At 45.4% G+C, this 14,922-nt stretch overlaps 1 protein-coding gene across 6 annotated transcripts in view; it reads right to left on the reverse strand.

Moving 5' to 3' along the window:
* Positions 1–1,225: 1,225 nt before the first annotated feature.
* PKN1 (protein kinase N1) overlaps positions 1,226–14,922 on the reverse strand; it is a 120,739-nt gene continuing 107,042 nt past the window's right edge. For all 6 annotated transcript variants that reach the window (XM_070739595.1, XM_070739596.1, XM_070739597.1 and 3 more), the window contains exons 20-22: positions 7,137–7,244; positions 6,112–6,192; positions 1,226–5,250 (exon numbers count right to left, since the gene is read on the reverse strand). In XM_070739595.1, coding sequence (XP_070595696.1) covers positions 5,047–5,250; positions 6,112–6,192; positions 7,137–7,244 — 393 coding nt within the window. In that variant the 3' untranslated portion in view covers positions 1,226–5,046. The remainder of the gene's footprint in view (positions 5,251–6,111; positions 6,193–7,136; positions 7,245–14,922) is intronic.

Below are 14,922 nucleotides of genomic sequence, written 5' to 3' on the forward strand. Positions count from 1 at the left end.
AGAGGGCTGTAAAGCCTTGTAAAGAAGTATATAAGTCTAAGTGCTATTGCTATAAATACAGTCAGTTTCACTTAGCAACCATTTAGCTTAAGAACCAAGTTGGTAGACCCAACTGTGGTAGCTAAACAAAGACTACTTATATTTAAATTGTAAAGAATACAGAATATTAATTGGAAGAAGAAATGAATATGAAATTATTATGAAAACCTTTACAAGAGCAACTTTGGTTATCCCTCCAAAGTAGTAAGATGAAGATGGTCTATACTAGTTTCCTAATACAGGGATATGTTTTATGAAGTGTGTAGCTGAACTGTTGTAATCATAGATTTATAAGCACTGGAATTTGGAAATAAAATATTACTGGAGAGTGATGTTTTAAGCTAAATTATGTGCTGATTAAAATCTTAAATTCTTCCTCTATGGAAAGGCAACAAAGTCTAGGCTGATAAAGCATTCTGCAGAATCATGACCATGTATGGACTTGGTATACAAGATGAAGGATAACCCATAGAACTTCCATATAAGGAAATATATGGTATGCATTACTGACATTCCTTTGCAATCACACAATCTATGGGAAAAGGCAAGGAATGTAAGAAGTTTGCCTTATATGGTGCTGGTTTAAATGTATGTGGCACTCGCTAATTGGTTATTCTGTACCACATGTCAGAGAAGTAAAACACAATAAAAAGGAGAGGTCTTGATGCATTCAAGGTTGTCCTCCCATTGAGAAAACTTCCTCTCTGTCATTTCATTCTGATGTGGCAATCATGGCATGCAGTGCCTCCCTAGAGGGCGACCCACTGAAGGAGGGCTGCATGCCTTCACTGAACAAGTCATCTTATCTTTGTTCCAAAACCACCACTTTCCTCCCTCTTCAAGAGAGAGAAATTTCCCTAGTTGCAAAAGACAAATTAACAGGTGCTGCCAAACTGAATTCAATCAAGCACGGGTAGGGAATTTATGTTCTTTGTGAAGATTTCTCATACATCTAATGACATTATGAAAACTTGTTTTTATCAGTGTAGTAATGAGGCTACAAAATCTAGTTGGACAAGGCAAACTTGCCACAATTTATGATTCAGCGCCACTGGCTTCAATGTTGCAAAAACAAATGTTATATAAAAGACAATCCAGACTAACATGTAGTTTCACAGTAATTGGATCTCTGTCTAGAGTCATAAGGTCACCTTTTCGTAGTCACTGTTCATCTAGTACAAGGACATGCATTATAAACAAGGTGTTTATTTTGTAACAAGGCAATAAAGGAGAATGAGCACCTGATTCAACAGCTTTACTCGAAAACTATTTGCACTTTATTGTAATGCACACATTTACTCTCTAGTCTTAAAACTTAGGAATTTGGTCTTAGTACTCTGCATCCAGCAGATTACGGTACATTCTTATGGAAACTCATGTTAATTTCCCCTCTGCTGCCAAACTTTACTTAAAACCCACTGCAGATCTAAGACTGTAGGACTAGAACAAGGATGTCAAACTTGATTTCATTGAGGGCAGTGTCAGGGTTGTGTTTGACCTTGAAGGGCCAGGACAGGCGTGGTCACGGTGGGCGTGGCCCAAGTACTCTGCCAGCAAAAACGGGCTCCTGAGCTCCGTTTTCGGCTGTCATAGCCTCCTGCAACCCTCTGCTGGGGGAAATGGAGCCTGAGAGGGTTGCACATGGCCCATTTTTGCTGGCAGAAGTACCGCGGGTTGGTCTTTCGCTGTTTCCAGGGTGGCTCCACAGGCCAGATCTAAGTACCTTGCCGACCCCCGGGTCTTGAGTTTGACACTCCTGGTCTAGAATCTATGAATCTAATTTGAAGGCAGAATAGAATCTATGAATCTAATTTGAAGGCTAGAATGCCCTTCACATACCCTATCTCTTGAATGATGAATGTGTTCAGCTAAAGTAATTTTTGTTTTTGCCAATATCTTCCAATATTTTCATAAACTCAATACATTTGTAGTGAAATGTATAGAGATTAAAACTCAGGCTTTAATAACACAGTGCGGGTCCTGGTCAGGCAACAGAGGTAGTAACAATAATAAAGGGAACTTTAGCACAATAGTGTCTCTTAGCACAAATTCACATAGCTACTAAGATTGGACATGCCTTGGAAAAGATCTAAAAGGCAGAAGAGGCGGCACATAGGAAGTTAAAACACTTTCTGCTAATAAAGGCTGTTCTTCAGAATTCATGTTGCAATGCTGTGCAATTAAAAATAATGAATGCATCCATCTCTTCTGGTGAAAAGCAAGCAACTAGTGGTCTGCCATATGTGACCTACAAAAAATCCAGATGACTGCTAGAATCAATGCATTTTCTGCATCTTTTTGTTGCTATCTAGTAGTTGCCCAGACTACTAGATAATGATAATGTAACACCGAGATACAGAAGGAGCAAATAAAAATTAAAAATCTCAAGCCCCTTAGATAAAATACATATATGCTTGAGTTCCTCTCTAAGCTCATTCTTAATCGTTCCTAATACTGTGACTGTGTCTTCTTTACCATGCACAACACAGCTACAAATCTATGCTTCTACTCTTTTTAAACAGCTGTTTACATCTACCTTCATTGCTTTCTTTAAATAAAAAAAAATTGCCTGTTCCAATCTTTCAATTCTGGTACAGGACTACACGAGGATTGAAAAGTCTTTGACAGAGAGAGAAAAAAAAGAGAAATATAAAAGTTCTGTCCCGTTTTATGTAATAAACCAGACTTGCCTTTCTTAAAAATGGCAGGCTTTTTCCAATTTGTTGACCAAATGAATTTTAAAAGGATGTACTTTGGTAATCCTTCTACACAAAGAGATGGCAGGGATCTCTAAAAATGTTTTTACCCCAGGCATATCTAGGCACAGCTTACTATTTTTTTTAAAAAAAAGATAATGTATTGCACTTGAGATATTGCGATTTTTGTTTATGCTCTTCTATATCTGCATTCAAAAATTTCAGACCATCTGTAAGGAAGTTAGTCAGATTAATATAAAAAAGTAGAATACTTCCTAATGAGGGCTGAAGAAAGGCAACCAATTATCTGTAGAACAGGTGATCCTGATGTAGAATGAACCTAATGAAATTATTTTAATGTGGACAATTATAACAGTAGATGTTGCATTTGTGCTTTCATTAGACACACCGCAAAGACCTTCTCCTTTCTCATTACCTCTTTCTTCATAAATATTTTAATTGTCAGAGCAATAACTCAAAACTCTTATTTCGCCCTGTACAGTATACCTTCTAACTGGCAGAATGGGGCAAGCACAAGTATATTGTCACTAGTGAAAGTTAGGAATACTAGAGGCAAAATTGTTGGTAAAACTAACAAATTAGCAAGAAGTATCTGGGCAATGGCTGACTTCTATTAAATCATAAGCCAATCTCACTGAGTTTTTACAACACACTGAACCATAAATTAGCCAGCTACATTTTAGTCTACAGAGTTATACAAACCTATTCCAGTCTTATTTGTTTATTTCATTTCATGTTGTCATGTACTTGCTGTTCATTTATAACTTTACTCTGTTTTCCACGTCTTAATCTCCCCCTTTTCTCTCTAACTACAGAAGATCTATTACAGAAAAATAAACTAAAATAGCTAGATTTTTTTAAAAAATTGTAAAGGTCTTAAGTTATCTGTCTGAAAGCATCCAGTCTCAACCACTTTTTATCCTGCAATCTGATATACTCTCTTGGCATAATAGTATACAGGTCTCCAAGAAAATTGGGATATAAAATGGAAAAAAAAATTCAATTTGATCATTATTTCCAAATGATGGATCTGAGTTACTGTTGCTCTGAAATCCACAATGATTTTGTTGTGTAATCAAGTATATCCCCTCAATGAATCAAGTATTTTGTCCTGAGAAATAAATATTCTCCAGTTTAAAATATTAAATGAGCCTCTGCAGGTACGGTTTGTTGGCCATTTACCTGAAAACTAGCTGTGCAGGTAAAGGTATATAGATTCTTACATGGTTCAAGTGCAATGTAATTTTCATTAAATTACTATAATTTGGTGACCATAATCACGTGAAGAAGAATTTTTCACTTGGTGCCACTATTTTCTTGATTGTTTCTTGCAATTATTTTAATGCAATTATTTCCCATCTAGAGCTAGATGTTCACCAATACCCAAACAAATTTGTTCAGAGTACAGGAGTTAGGCGTTTAAGATACTTTCTGCCCCAGCTACCACTATGGGATCGGCACAAAGCCTGTGAATTCCAAGGAAGGATAATAATTCACACATACATACACCAGCGGTACATATGTCTATCTTATCAACTTGGAGTTAATTTTTGAGAGGGGAAAAAAATGAGAGCTTTTTGTAAATGGTTATCAACAAAGCCCAGAATTGCAGAAAAATCGACCCAAGAGAGGTTGTGCACCGGTAACTGAATACTGACAGAAAGTTGTGATGCAGAATGAGATTCGGTTTTCCCTTCTGGTTTAGAATTTGAAGCAGTAAATTTCAGCAACAGTATCAGAAAGGCAACCCCCTTTTTTCACAATGTGGTTTTAAAAAATCCTTCTCAACAGTATGTTAGGGCAGAGAATGGCCCTTTGACTTCAACATCTCCAGCACTGGTGGATTCCTAATAGTTTTGCTTCTTCCAGTAGAAAGTTTGGGAATCATTGTAGACAAATCACAGTTTCTGAAGATGCCGGTTGACATAGTTGTGTTGGCTGTCAATCTTTCTTTCTTTCTTTCTTTCTTTCTTTCTTTCTTTCTTTCTTTCTTTTTCTCTCTTTCCTCTCCTCCCTTTGAGCCAGTAGGTGCCCAATTTTCTGCATGAATTATATTGTATTCTGCGCAATGCAGAAATATTACTGGAATTTGCCTTTTAATCCCAGGGCAGGCATATATTGGTGAATACTACTCGTTTCACATTATGTTAGCAATGTGATTGGGTTTTTCTGGGTTTCGCTTCTGGGGCTAGCAGGCAGTACTAGGAAGTGTCCTTGAGTCCAATGGAGGAACAGAACTCTGCCTCACTGAGCTGGCAGTGTTGAGGAATTCTTGCCCTCACTTCCAGAGCTAGCAGGCACTGGAGACATAGTCAAAATCTTTGAAGGCATCCTGTTCCCTTTGGGTGAGGGGCCGTGATTCACGGGGGGGCGTCAGCACAGCTGCTTCAGCAGTAAACTCTTCGTCAAAGTTGCTGATGTCTTCACGGCCCTTAATTACTGGCACAAAAGGTGGTTTGATCTTACGAGCCAGCAAAGCTTCCCATTCAATGCTCTGTTTACAGGGGGCAGGAAAACAAAAGTTAAGAACTCTTGACTTCTTTGAGACAATTGTTAATATTAATCAGAAAAGGAAATTATATAAACAAATAACACACTATGAGTCCTTCATCTGAAGCAAGGAGAATGTACAAAATAAGCTACTACAAGATGCTGGAAATATATGAAGCCTACAGCAATAATTAAGAATAAAAACCATCCATTTCAGAGCAAGCAGCTTTCTTTTCAAAATCTGTATTTAAATCAGACAGAACAGAAACCCATGTCATTTATGTTCAAGTCTCCCTCCCTGCAGTCTCCTAATCTGTATTTGGTGTCCATTCATTTGAGCTGTACTTTATTTGAGCTATAGATTTTAGATGCAGAAACATATGCAGGGAATCTTTCACTTCAGGAAAACTCTACACCAGAGGTCTTCAAACTTGGCAACTGTAAGACTTGTGGATTTCAATTCCCAGAAGGAGTTGAAATCCACAAGTCTTAAAGCTGCCAAGTTTGGGAACCCCTACTGTACACAGACAGTAAAAGTGTTTTGCCGGCAACAAGACTGCCTCTTTTTATAAAAAAGAAATAGCATAAGCATTCACAAACTGGCATCCATGTGATCAAATACAAGTAGTCTATGCTTTAATGGATTAAAATTTCTCTGCCTTTAAAACAGACATAAGGGATCTGCTTTTTACACTATCACAGAGTGAACCTCTTGAAGAAGGCATAACAGAACTCTGTCTTGGTTGATCTGATATTGCCCTAGTGAAGAATGGCCTCAATTTATAGTTTTAGCCAAGAACTTTCTTGGGGAAAAATCCGTAAGTAACAATCTGAAGAAAGAATAGAAAAGGAACAAAGTACTGACTCTGAAAAATGGGTGCTTCTTCACGTCCTCTGCATCGCGCTCACTAGACCCCAAGCGCCTTTCTGGATTCCGACGTAGCAGCTGAATGAAAAGTGGGGTTGTCAACATCAAATCAACATGGGCAGACAAAACAATTCTCATCTACCACCTTCTCCCCCAAGCCCAGAACAGTATTTTACATGGCTATTGTGCTTTATGTTATCCTGCCTACCCCATCAGGGATGGAAACCTGTTACAGCCTGTCCACATCCCACACAGCTGGTCATGGATCCCGAGGATCGAGAGGCAGCTGTGGCACAGTACCATTTACCCATGCACCTGGCACCCGAGTCCGATAGCGAGGAGATTGGAGAGGATTTGAGGTCAGAGTTTGAAAGCCAACCAGGGCTTTCTGCACCTCCTGAGGTGCATGAGTGACTCCCTCTTCTTGATGCTAGGGCATGCAGGGCTGTTAGAAGGCAAGAGTGGCTATGTAAGAGGTGGTCTCTTCATGAATAGAGCAGCAGGCTAGTTGGCCACACCCTAAGACCATTTAAGACTTAGCCACGCCACGCTTCAGTGCAGAGGACAATGTCATTTTGTTCCAGATTTTGGTTCGTCTCTTTCTGACATTTTTGTTCAGCTTGTGATTTCAAAACGGCATTCCTATTTTTGCTAATGACCACCAGGCTTTCTGCCAACCTTTCATAAGTCTCAGAAAGGGATATCTACTTTACTAAAGTAGTGGACTGTTTGTTGTTTTGTGCTTGGACTCTGGCCAGTTGTTAAGACATTAATTAGCAGCTGGCTCACCGAAAATACTTATTTATGATTTCCTGAACTTTTAAAAAGACCCAACTGCTAAGAAAATATTAGTAGCAAATAGTTAGTGTTTAAATCAGTTTTAAATCAGACAGAACAGAAACCCATGTCCATTATGTTCAAGTCTCCCTCCCTGCAGCCTCCTAATGCTACAACGCCCTTAGGAGAATCTCCTCTCCAGTTTTAGTCCTTGCGAATTTACAGCAGAAGCAAGAGGCACTCACCCGGCGCATGATTCCAATTGCCTCGGTGGAAAGAAAACGGGGGTAGCGCACTTCATCATTGACAATGCTGTCAAATACTTCTTCTTCATCATCTCCCGGAAACGGGGACTACAACAGAATCAGATGTCAGTCTGGGTTCTTCCATCGTTCTCAGAAGGACCGTTGTACCTACCTGAACGGTCTTCTCGCTGCACTGGAAGGAGAGTCCAACATGGGTAGTTAACCAATCTTATTGGTAGAGACTGAGTTAATTATTTACATATTAATTGGGTACCGCCCCCTTGTATCCCCCATGAGCTCAGTTTTAAAAACGAAGACAATGTAAGAGGATAACCAATATTTATTGTCAACAACCAACAACAAGGGCCTCCCAACACCGGCGTCCCTGAACTTCTGCAGTGCCGGGTGGGTTTGGACTCTCCTTCCAGTGCAGCGAGAAGACCGTTCAGGTAGGTACAACGGTCCTTCTCCACTGCAGCTGGAAGGAGAGTCCAACATGGGATATGCCAAAGATTAAGGCCCATGGGAGGGAGAAGGTCTTGTCAGGGACGTCGTGGAGGCACAAACTCGTTGCAAAACACGCCTTCCAAACGCTGCGTCCGCTGAAGCAAACGAATCCAACTTATAATGTTTAACAAAAGTGGTAGGAGCCGCCCATGTTGCGGCCTTGCAGATATCCTCGATGGATGCTTGCGTGGCCCAGGCAGCAGACGTGGCCGCGCTACGTGTTGAATGACCCGTCAGTCCCAATGGTGGGGTCTGGTTTCTAGCCTTGTAAGCCTCCGTGATACACTCCTTGAGCCATCGACTAATAGATTTGGAGGATAGTCCAAGTCCCATCTTGTGAGGTGAAAATGATATGAACAATTGTTCAGATTTCCTGAACGTCTCCGTACGCCTGATGTATATCTTCAGGGCTCGCCTGACGTCTATTTTGTGCCATCGCAACTCCGATGGGTGGTTCCCACGAGTACAAAAATCAGGAAGTATCAACTCTTGCTTCCTATGAAATGTAGAGTTTACCTTTGGTATAAAGGTGGGATCCAGTCTTAGTACAACCCTATCTGGGTAAAAGATACAGAGGTCCTGTCTGACTGATAAGGCCGCTATTTCCGACACTCTGCGTGCGGAGGTAATTGCGACCAGAAAGGCTGTTTTAATGGATAACAGTCGGAGAGAGATGGTCCTCAACGGCTCAAAAGGTGGCTTTGTCAATGCTTTGAGTACTAACGAGAGGTCCCATGACGGAAATCTCCGGACTGGCGGGCTATGTTTATTTGTAGCTCCTCGTAGAAAGTCCCTCACCCACGGGTGAAACGCCAAGGAGCGTGCCTCTGGAACTTGTATCATAGTGGCGAGAGCTGCCACCTGCCTCTTTAAGGTGTTAGGGGCTAACCCCCGGTCTATTCCTTGCTGTAGGAACTCCAACACCGGAATAACTGATGTCTCCCTTGGGTTCAGACGGTGCTGGTCACAGAACTTACAGAACGCTTGCCAAGTTGCTTGGTATATTCTTGACGTCGAAGGGCGACGTGCTGCCTGTATTGTATCAATGACCTTCTCTGGTAGCTTTTGTTGCCTCAGCCTGCTCCTCTCAAGTGCCACACGGTTAGATGTAGCCACTGGGGATCCGGATGTTGAAGGTTCCCCTGGCTGAGGGCGATGATCCGATCCGGAATCCTCCACGGTGTAGACACCGATAGTGCCACGAGGTCGGAAAACCAAGGGCGTCGAGGCCAGTGAGGTGCCACCAATAGCACTTCCGCTCTCTCCTCTAATATCTTCTCCACCACCCTGGGAAGGAGACTGGTGGGAGGAAAGGCATAAAGTAGACCCGGTGGCCAAGGGGAAAGAAGGGCATTGGTCCCTTCCGCCTCTGGATCCGGAAAACGTGCGTAGAACCTGGGAAGTTGGGTATTCCGCTGGGTTGCAAACAAGTCCACGGATGGCATGCCGAATCTGTGTGTCAGCTGCTGGAAGATGTCGGGATCCAATCTCCACTCTGAGGGATCTAGAATGGCCCTGCTCAGCCAGTCCGCTTGAGTGTTGCTGATGCCAGCAATATGCTCGGCCGACAAGGATGCCAAGTTGGTCTCGGCCCAATTGAATAGACGGTTGGCCTCTGCCATGAGGCGTTGTGACTTCGTGCCCCCCTGATGATTCAGGTGGGCCCTGGTCGCAACATTGTCTGTCAGGACCCGCACGTGTCTGTCCCGCACCAGTGGGGTGAACGCTTGAAGGGCCAAAAACACTGCCTTCAATTCGAGGAAATTGATGTTGACCGGCTCCAAGTCCCTGTCCGACCAGAGGCCTTGGGCCATGTGGTGTCCAATGTGTGCGCCCCATCCAAAAAGGCTGGCATCCGTCGTGAGGGTTACTGGGCTTTGGAGTCGGAAGGCGGAACCCTTGCTTAAGGCTGGCGACGTCCACCATTCCAAGGACTCTCTGATTGCCCTTGGAACCCGGACCTTCCTGTTGCAGTGGCTCCTCCTGGCCCTCTGTGCTGGGAGCAAGAACCACTGTAGGTCCCGGATGTGGTGTCTCGCCCAGGGAACGATGCCGATGGCCGACACCAAGGTCCCCAGGATTTTGGATAATAACGCCAGGGAAACTCTCCTGTCGTGTCGGATGCTGGAGATTAGTTGTCGTATTGTGCGTTGTCTCTCCGGAGAGAGGGATACCGTGTTCGATATGGTATCTATGACTGCTCCAAGATGGAGTAATCTGGTGGTGGGAGACAGGTGGCTTTTTTCCATATTGATTGTGAAACCGTGAGATACCAGTGATTGCACTGTCCTGTCTAAGTCCCTCCTGGCTCCCGATGGGGACCTGGACAAAACGATTATGTCGTCCAGGTAAGCCATCAGCCGAACAGATTTCTGGCGCAGGTCTGCCGTCAAAATGTCCAACAGTTTTGTGAAGGTTCGGGGGGCCGAGGAGAGGCCGAATGGCATGGCCCTGTACTGAAAATGTTCCCCCTCGGCGCAGAAGCGGAGGAACCGTCGATGACCTGGATGTATGGGCACATGGAGGTACGCTTCCTTGAGATCTATTGATGTTAACAGATCGTGGGAGCGTATGGATGCTATAATTGTTTGTAAGGAGTGCATTCGAAACCTCCTGTACTTTATGAAAACGTTCAGTTGCTTCAAGTTTAGTATGAGCCGGCAGCCTCCTGAGGCCTTGGGTACTATAAAGATCACTGAATAGAACCCCTTGCCCTCTTCCTGTCGGGGCACCGGCTCTATAGCATGAATGTCCAATAAATGCTTTATCTCCTCTCGGAGTTGTAGTCTCTTTTGTGAGTCCCGTATTACGGGGCAATGAAGGAATCGTGATGGTGGAGACTGGACAAATTCCAGTCGAAGTCCCTGTGAAACAGTGGCTAAGGCCCATTTGTCGGATGATGTGTGATGCCAGGAGAGACTGTAATGCTGAAGTTTCCCTCCTATTGGCATCCCGGCCGAGTCACTTGGAGCGACGAAAGCCTCTCTGGTTACCTCCTCGAAATGGCCGTCTCGATTGTTGGTAACCTCGGGGTCTGTCCTGAAAAGATCCCCGATCGGACCGAAAGGATTGTTGATTGTATTGGCTGTATTGACCCTGACCAAAGGATCTTTGGGTCTGTCCCGCACCTGTATTGGCTTCCCAACGAGGGTTCTGGCGCCTCGTGTATGGTGTGGACCTGCGGTCTTGTCTCCTATTAGCCCTGGGGAGCACTTTCTTTTTGTCCCTGTCCTCAATGAGGACCTTCTCCAGACTCTCCCCAAAGAGCATGGAGCCCTGGAAAGGGCTTGAGGCTAGCCTCCACTTTGATTTTAAGTCTGCTGGCCAATTCCTCAGCCAGAGAAGCCGTCGTGACGACATGGTGGTTGCCATGCTTCGAGCCGAGAACTTCGCCGCATGGAGGGTGGCGTCTGCTGAGAACTCCGCTGCCGCTCGCAACTTGCTCAGGTCCTGCCGGAGTCGTCCGTCCTCAGGCCCGAGTCTGGCCTGCATTTCCTGCAGCCACATGATGGACGCTCTATTGATGAATGATGCTGCGGCAGCCGCTCTGAACCCCCAGCCAGACACCTGATGCGCCTTCCTCAGCAATACCTCAGCCTTCCTATCTTCGGGTTTCAGGCTGTCGCCGGTTTCGGAAGGCACCAGCGCGCTGGACACCAGAGTCACCACTGGCTGGTCAATCGGCGGGAACTCCAGGAGTTTTTCGACCTCCTCATCGAAGGTGTAAAACTTCCGTTCGATGTTTGAAGGCCCTTGTGCAGCCGCAGGGTGCTGCCAAGGCCGCTTAACTCCCTCTACAAATATGTGAGAGGCCGGAAAGTGTTCAGTCTCAGGCTGAGCTTCCTTGAGGAGTGCCTCAGAAGTTTTTGTTGTGTCAGTAGGATCAGTTGCCTTAGGCGCTGCTGCGAGGTTCATCACCTGCTTGGCCTTACAGAGCAAGGTCCTGAATAGTGCGGGCTTAAACAGTCCCACCGATGGTGGCGGCTCTGGCATTGTCTCGTCCTCTGACCAATCATATTCTCTGTCACTCTCCTCAAACTGTGGTTCCTCCATCAGCGACCCCACGCCAGAAGGGGGCGGTACTGTCCATGTATTTCTTTCTGGAGCCTGTTGAGGGGGCTTTGCACTTTGTTGTGCCCCCGTAGCAATGCCCTGTGAGTATACGTTGGCAATGAGCTCCTGAAGGTCAGGTGTCATCTGTTGCCAAGGGCCAGAGGGACCCCTTAAGCCTGCTGCTGTAGGGGTAAAAGTAGCTGAAGGTCCCTGTAGGCTTCTGACCGAGTGCCCTGCAGACCCCGGTCTGTTCCAAGAGGTGCCAGGTGATGGCATGGCCTGAGGTATAGGTACAAATTGTCTGTCAGGCGACCAGTCCCCCTGTTAGCATGGCCCCAGTGGTCCCCAGGGGAGATTGGGAGGTCAGTTGTTCAGGGGTCATTTGCTGCCGCTGTGTAAGGGGCAGTCCCGAAGGAGATGGCTGCAGGGCCGCTTCCAGTTTCTTTTCAAGGGCCTTAATATGTTTTTCTGCTTCCTTCAATGAGGAGCTGGAAGATTGGGAGGCTTTTGTCTTGTCTTTTGCCTTCCCTTTGCCCTTATCCTTAGCGGCTGGGGAACTGCTTTTGTCAGTTCCTGCCTTCTCTTCCATTTTACTCACAGTTAATATTGCAGACCAGTAACTTTTTGGCTCCACGCCCTTGCAAGTCACAGTAAAAATGGCGTCTCGGCACTTTGGCCTCTTGCGCATGCGCACTGGGGCTCATAACCCACTCTCGCGCCTTTTGCCGCCCGAATTTCCGGTTTTCGCGCCGAAATGGCCAAGATGGCGGCGCCCGTGCGTTTCGCGCTCTTTCTGGGCTCGCCGCTCTGCGCCCGCCATCAATGGCGATCCCCGCCAGGCTGGTCGCCCTGGCTCTCGCCTCCGCTGTTCAGAAAAACGCCTGGTGGTCTCAGCGGTCGCGCTGTTGTCTCGGCAGCGCCTGCGGCGTTATCGGCGGCTTTTTCGCTCCTCCGGCGGCGGCGGCTTCGGCGGCGGCTCCTTTCCAGCCGCTGAACAGCTGATCGCTCTTTCGGCTCGCCGCGCCGATCTCGGAGAGCGATTCCAAGCCTCCCAGTGGGGGGGGGCGGACCCCCCCACCTTCGGCCGGCAGCCCTAGTGTGGCCTCGGAGGCCAGGGACTCCCAGGCTGGGTGCTCCTCTACGGGGTGTTCCCTCGGGGGGAATACAAAACCCCTGAGGAGAATCGTTGGGGGTGCTGCCCACGGAGGGCAGGTACCCCTTGTTGACTGTTCCACTGTTGCCAGCTGTGTCTGAAAAACAAAGCAGAACATTAAACAGGTTCATAACATTTTTAAATATTTTTTTACTATTTTTACGAATTTTTTTAACAATTTATTAGCTTTAATTAGCTCAAGCTCAAACTCAGTAAGTCTCTACTCTTAGACTGAGTTTTTAAAACTGAGCTCATGGGGGATACAAGGGGGCGGTACCCAATTAATATGTAAATAATTAACTCAGTCTCTACCAATAAGATTGGTTAACTACCCATGTTGGACTCTCCTTCCAGCTGCAGTGGAGAAACAATTCCACCTATCCTCACCAATCCTAGTTTCCCAGAAAAACTTGAGAAACTGGATCAACACCTCCCAACCTGGACAGAGTCCCAGAGTTCAAGCAATAGCCATGCTTCCTGGGGAATTTGGAAATTCTAGAGACCACATACTTGGAAGTTGCCCAGATTAAAAAATATTTTAACCTGCTATATAAAGCTTCCTGTGAAACATTTCAACCATGTTATGCTACCATGTTATGCCACACGTTTAAACACTTCAGTTAGTTTATTTTTGCCTTAATGTCTTAATGGCATACTTCAAACAGGATATAGAGTCCCATTTCCAAGCATCAAGGTTGACTCAGCCTTCCATCCTTCCAAAGTTGTTAAAACGAGGACTCGGATTATTTGGAACAATATGCCCTGAGTTTACGGAGAGGGACGGCATACAAATCCAATAAATAAAAATAAATAAATAAATGCTGACTCTGTAAACCGCTTAGAGCAGTGTTTCCCAACCTTTTTTGAGCTGCGGCACATTATTCATATTTTCAAAATCCTGGGGAACACTGAACGGGGGGGCTAAAGAAAAGTTTGGACAAAAAAAAATATCTCTTCCTTCATTTCACTCTATTTCTCCCTCCCTCTTTCTCTCTCTTCCTTCCTTCCCTTCTTTCTCTCTCTCCATCCCTCTTTCTTTCTTCCTCTCTTTTTTGCTCTTTCTCTCTCCCTCCTTCCCTCCCTCTATGTCTTTCTCTCTCCCTTGCTCTCTCTCTGCCTCTCTTGCTATCTCTCTTTCATTCTCTCTTTCTCTCTTTCTCTGTCTCTCTTGCTATCTCTTTCTCTCTCTCTCTTGCTATCTCTCTTTCACTCTCTTTCTCTGTCTCTCTTGCTATCTCTCTCTTTCTCTCTCTTGCTATCTCTCTTTCACTCTCTTTCTCTGTCTATCTTGCTATCTCTCTTTCTTTCTCGCTCTCTATCTCTTTCTCTCTCTTTCTCTGTCTCTCTCTGTCTCTCTTGCTATCTCTTTCTCTCTCTCTCTCTCTTGCTATCTCTTTCTTTCTTTTTCTCTCTCTCTCTTGCTATGTCTCTCTTTCTCTCTCTCTCTGTCTCTCTCTCTCGGGTGGGGGGGGCGCGGGGGGGCTAAAGAAAAGTTTGGACAAAAAAATATCTCTTCCTCCATTTCACTCTATTTCTCCCTCCCTCTTTCCTCCCTCCCTCTTTCCATTGTATCTCTCCCTCCCTCCCTCTTTCCTTTCTATCTCTCCCTTCCTCTTTCCTCCCTCCCTCTTTCCTTTCTATCTCTTTCCTTTCTATCTCTCCCTCCCTCCCTCCCTCCTTTCTATCTCTCCCTACCTCTTTCCATTGTATCTCTCCCTCCTTCCTTTCTATTTCTCCCTTCCTCTTTCCTCCCTCCCTCTTTCCTTTCTATCTCTTTCCTTTCTATCTCTTTTCTTTCTATCTCTCCCTCCCTCTTTCCTCCCTCCCTCTTTCCTTTCTATCTCTCCCTCCCTCTTTCCTTTCTATCTTTCGTCCTCAGCGGCGGCAAAGAAGAAGGAAGGCAGGCTGCAGAGGGCACCGAGGACAAGAGCGCTCGCTCGCTCCCTCGCCCTCTGACTTCCCTCCCTCGCTGCTGAAGGGACGAGCGCGGGCCCGCTGCAAGAAGGGTTTTTTTTGCTTTTTTTTTTCCTTCCCCCGCCTCACGGGAGAGAGAGAGAGAGAGAGAGAGAAAGA

The sequence above is a fragment of the Erythrolamprus reginae genome, chromosome 2, assembly GCF_031021105.1.
Source record: "Erythrolamprus reginae isolate rEryReg1 chromosome 2, rEryReg1.hap1, whole genome shotgun sequence".
NCBI classification, from domain to species: Eukaryota; Metazoa; Chordata; class Lepidosauria; order Squamata; family Dipsadidae; genus Erythrolamprus; species Erythrolamprus reginae.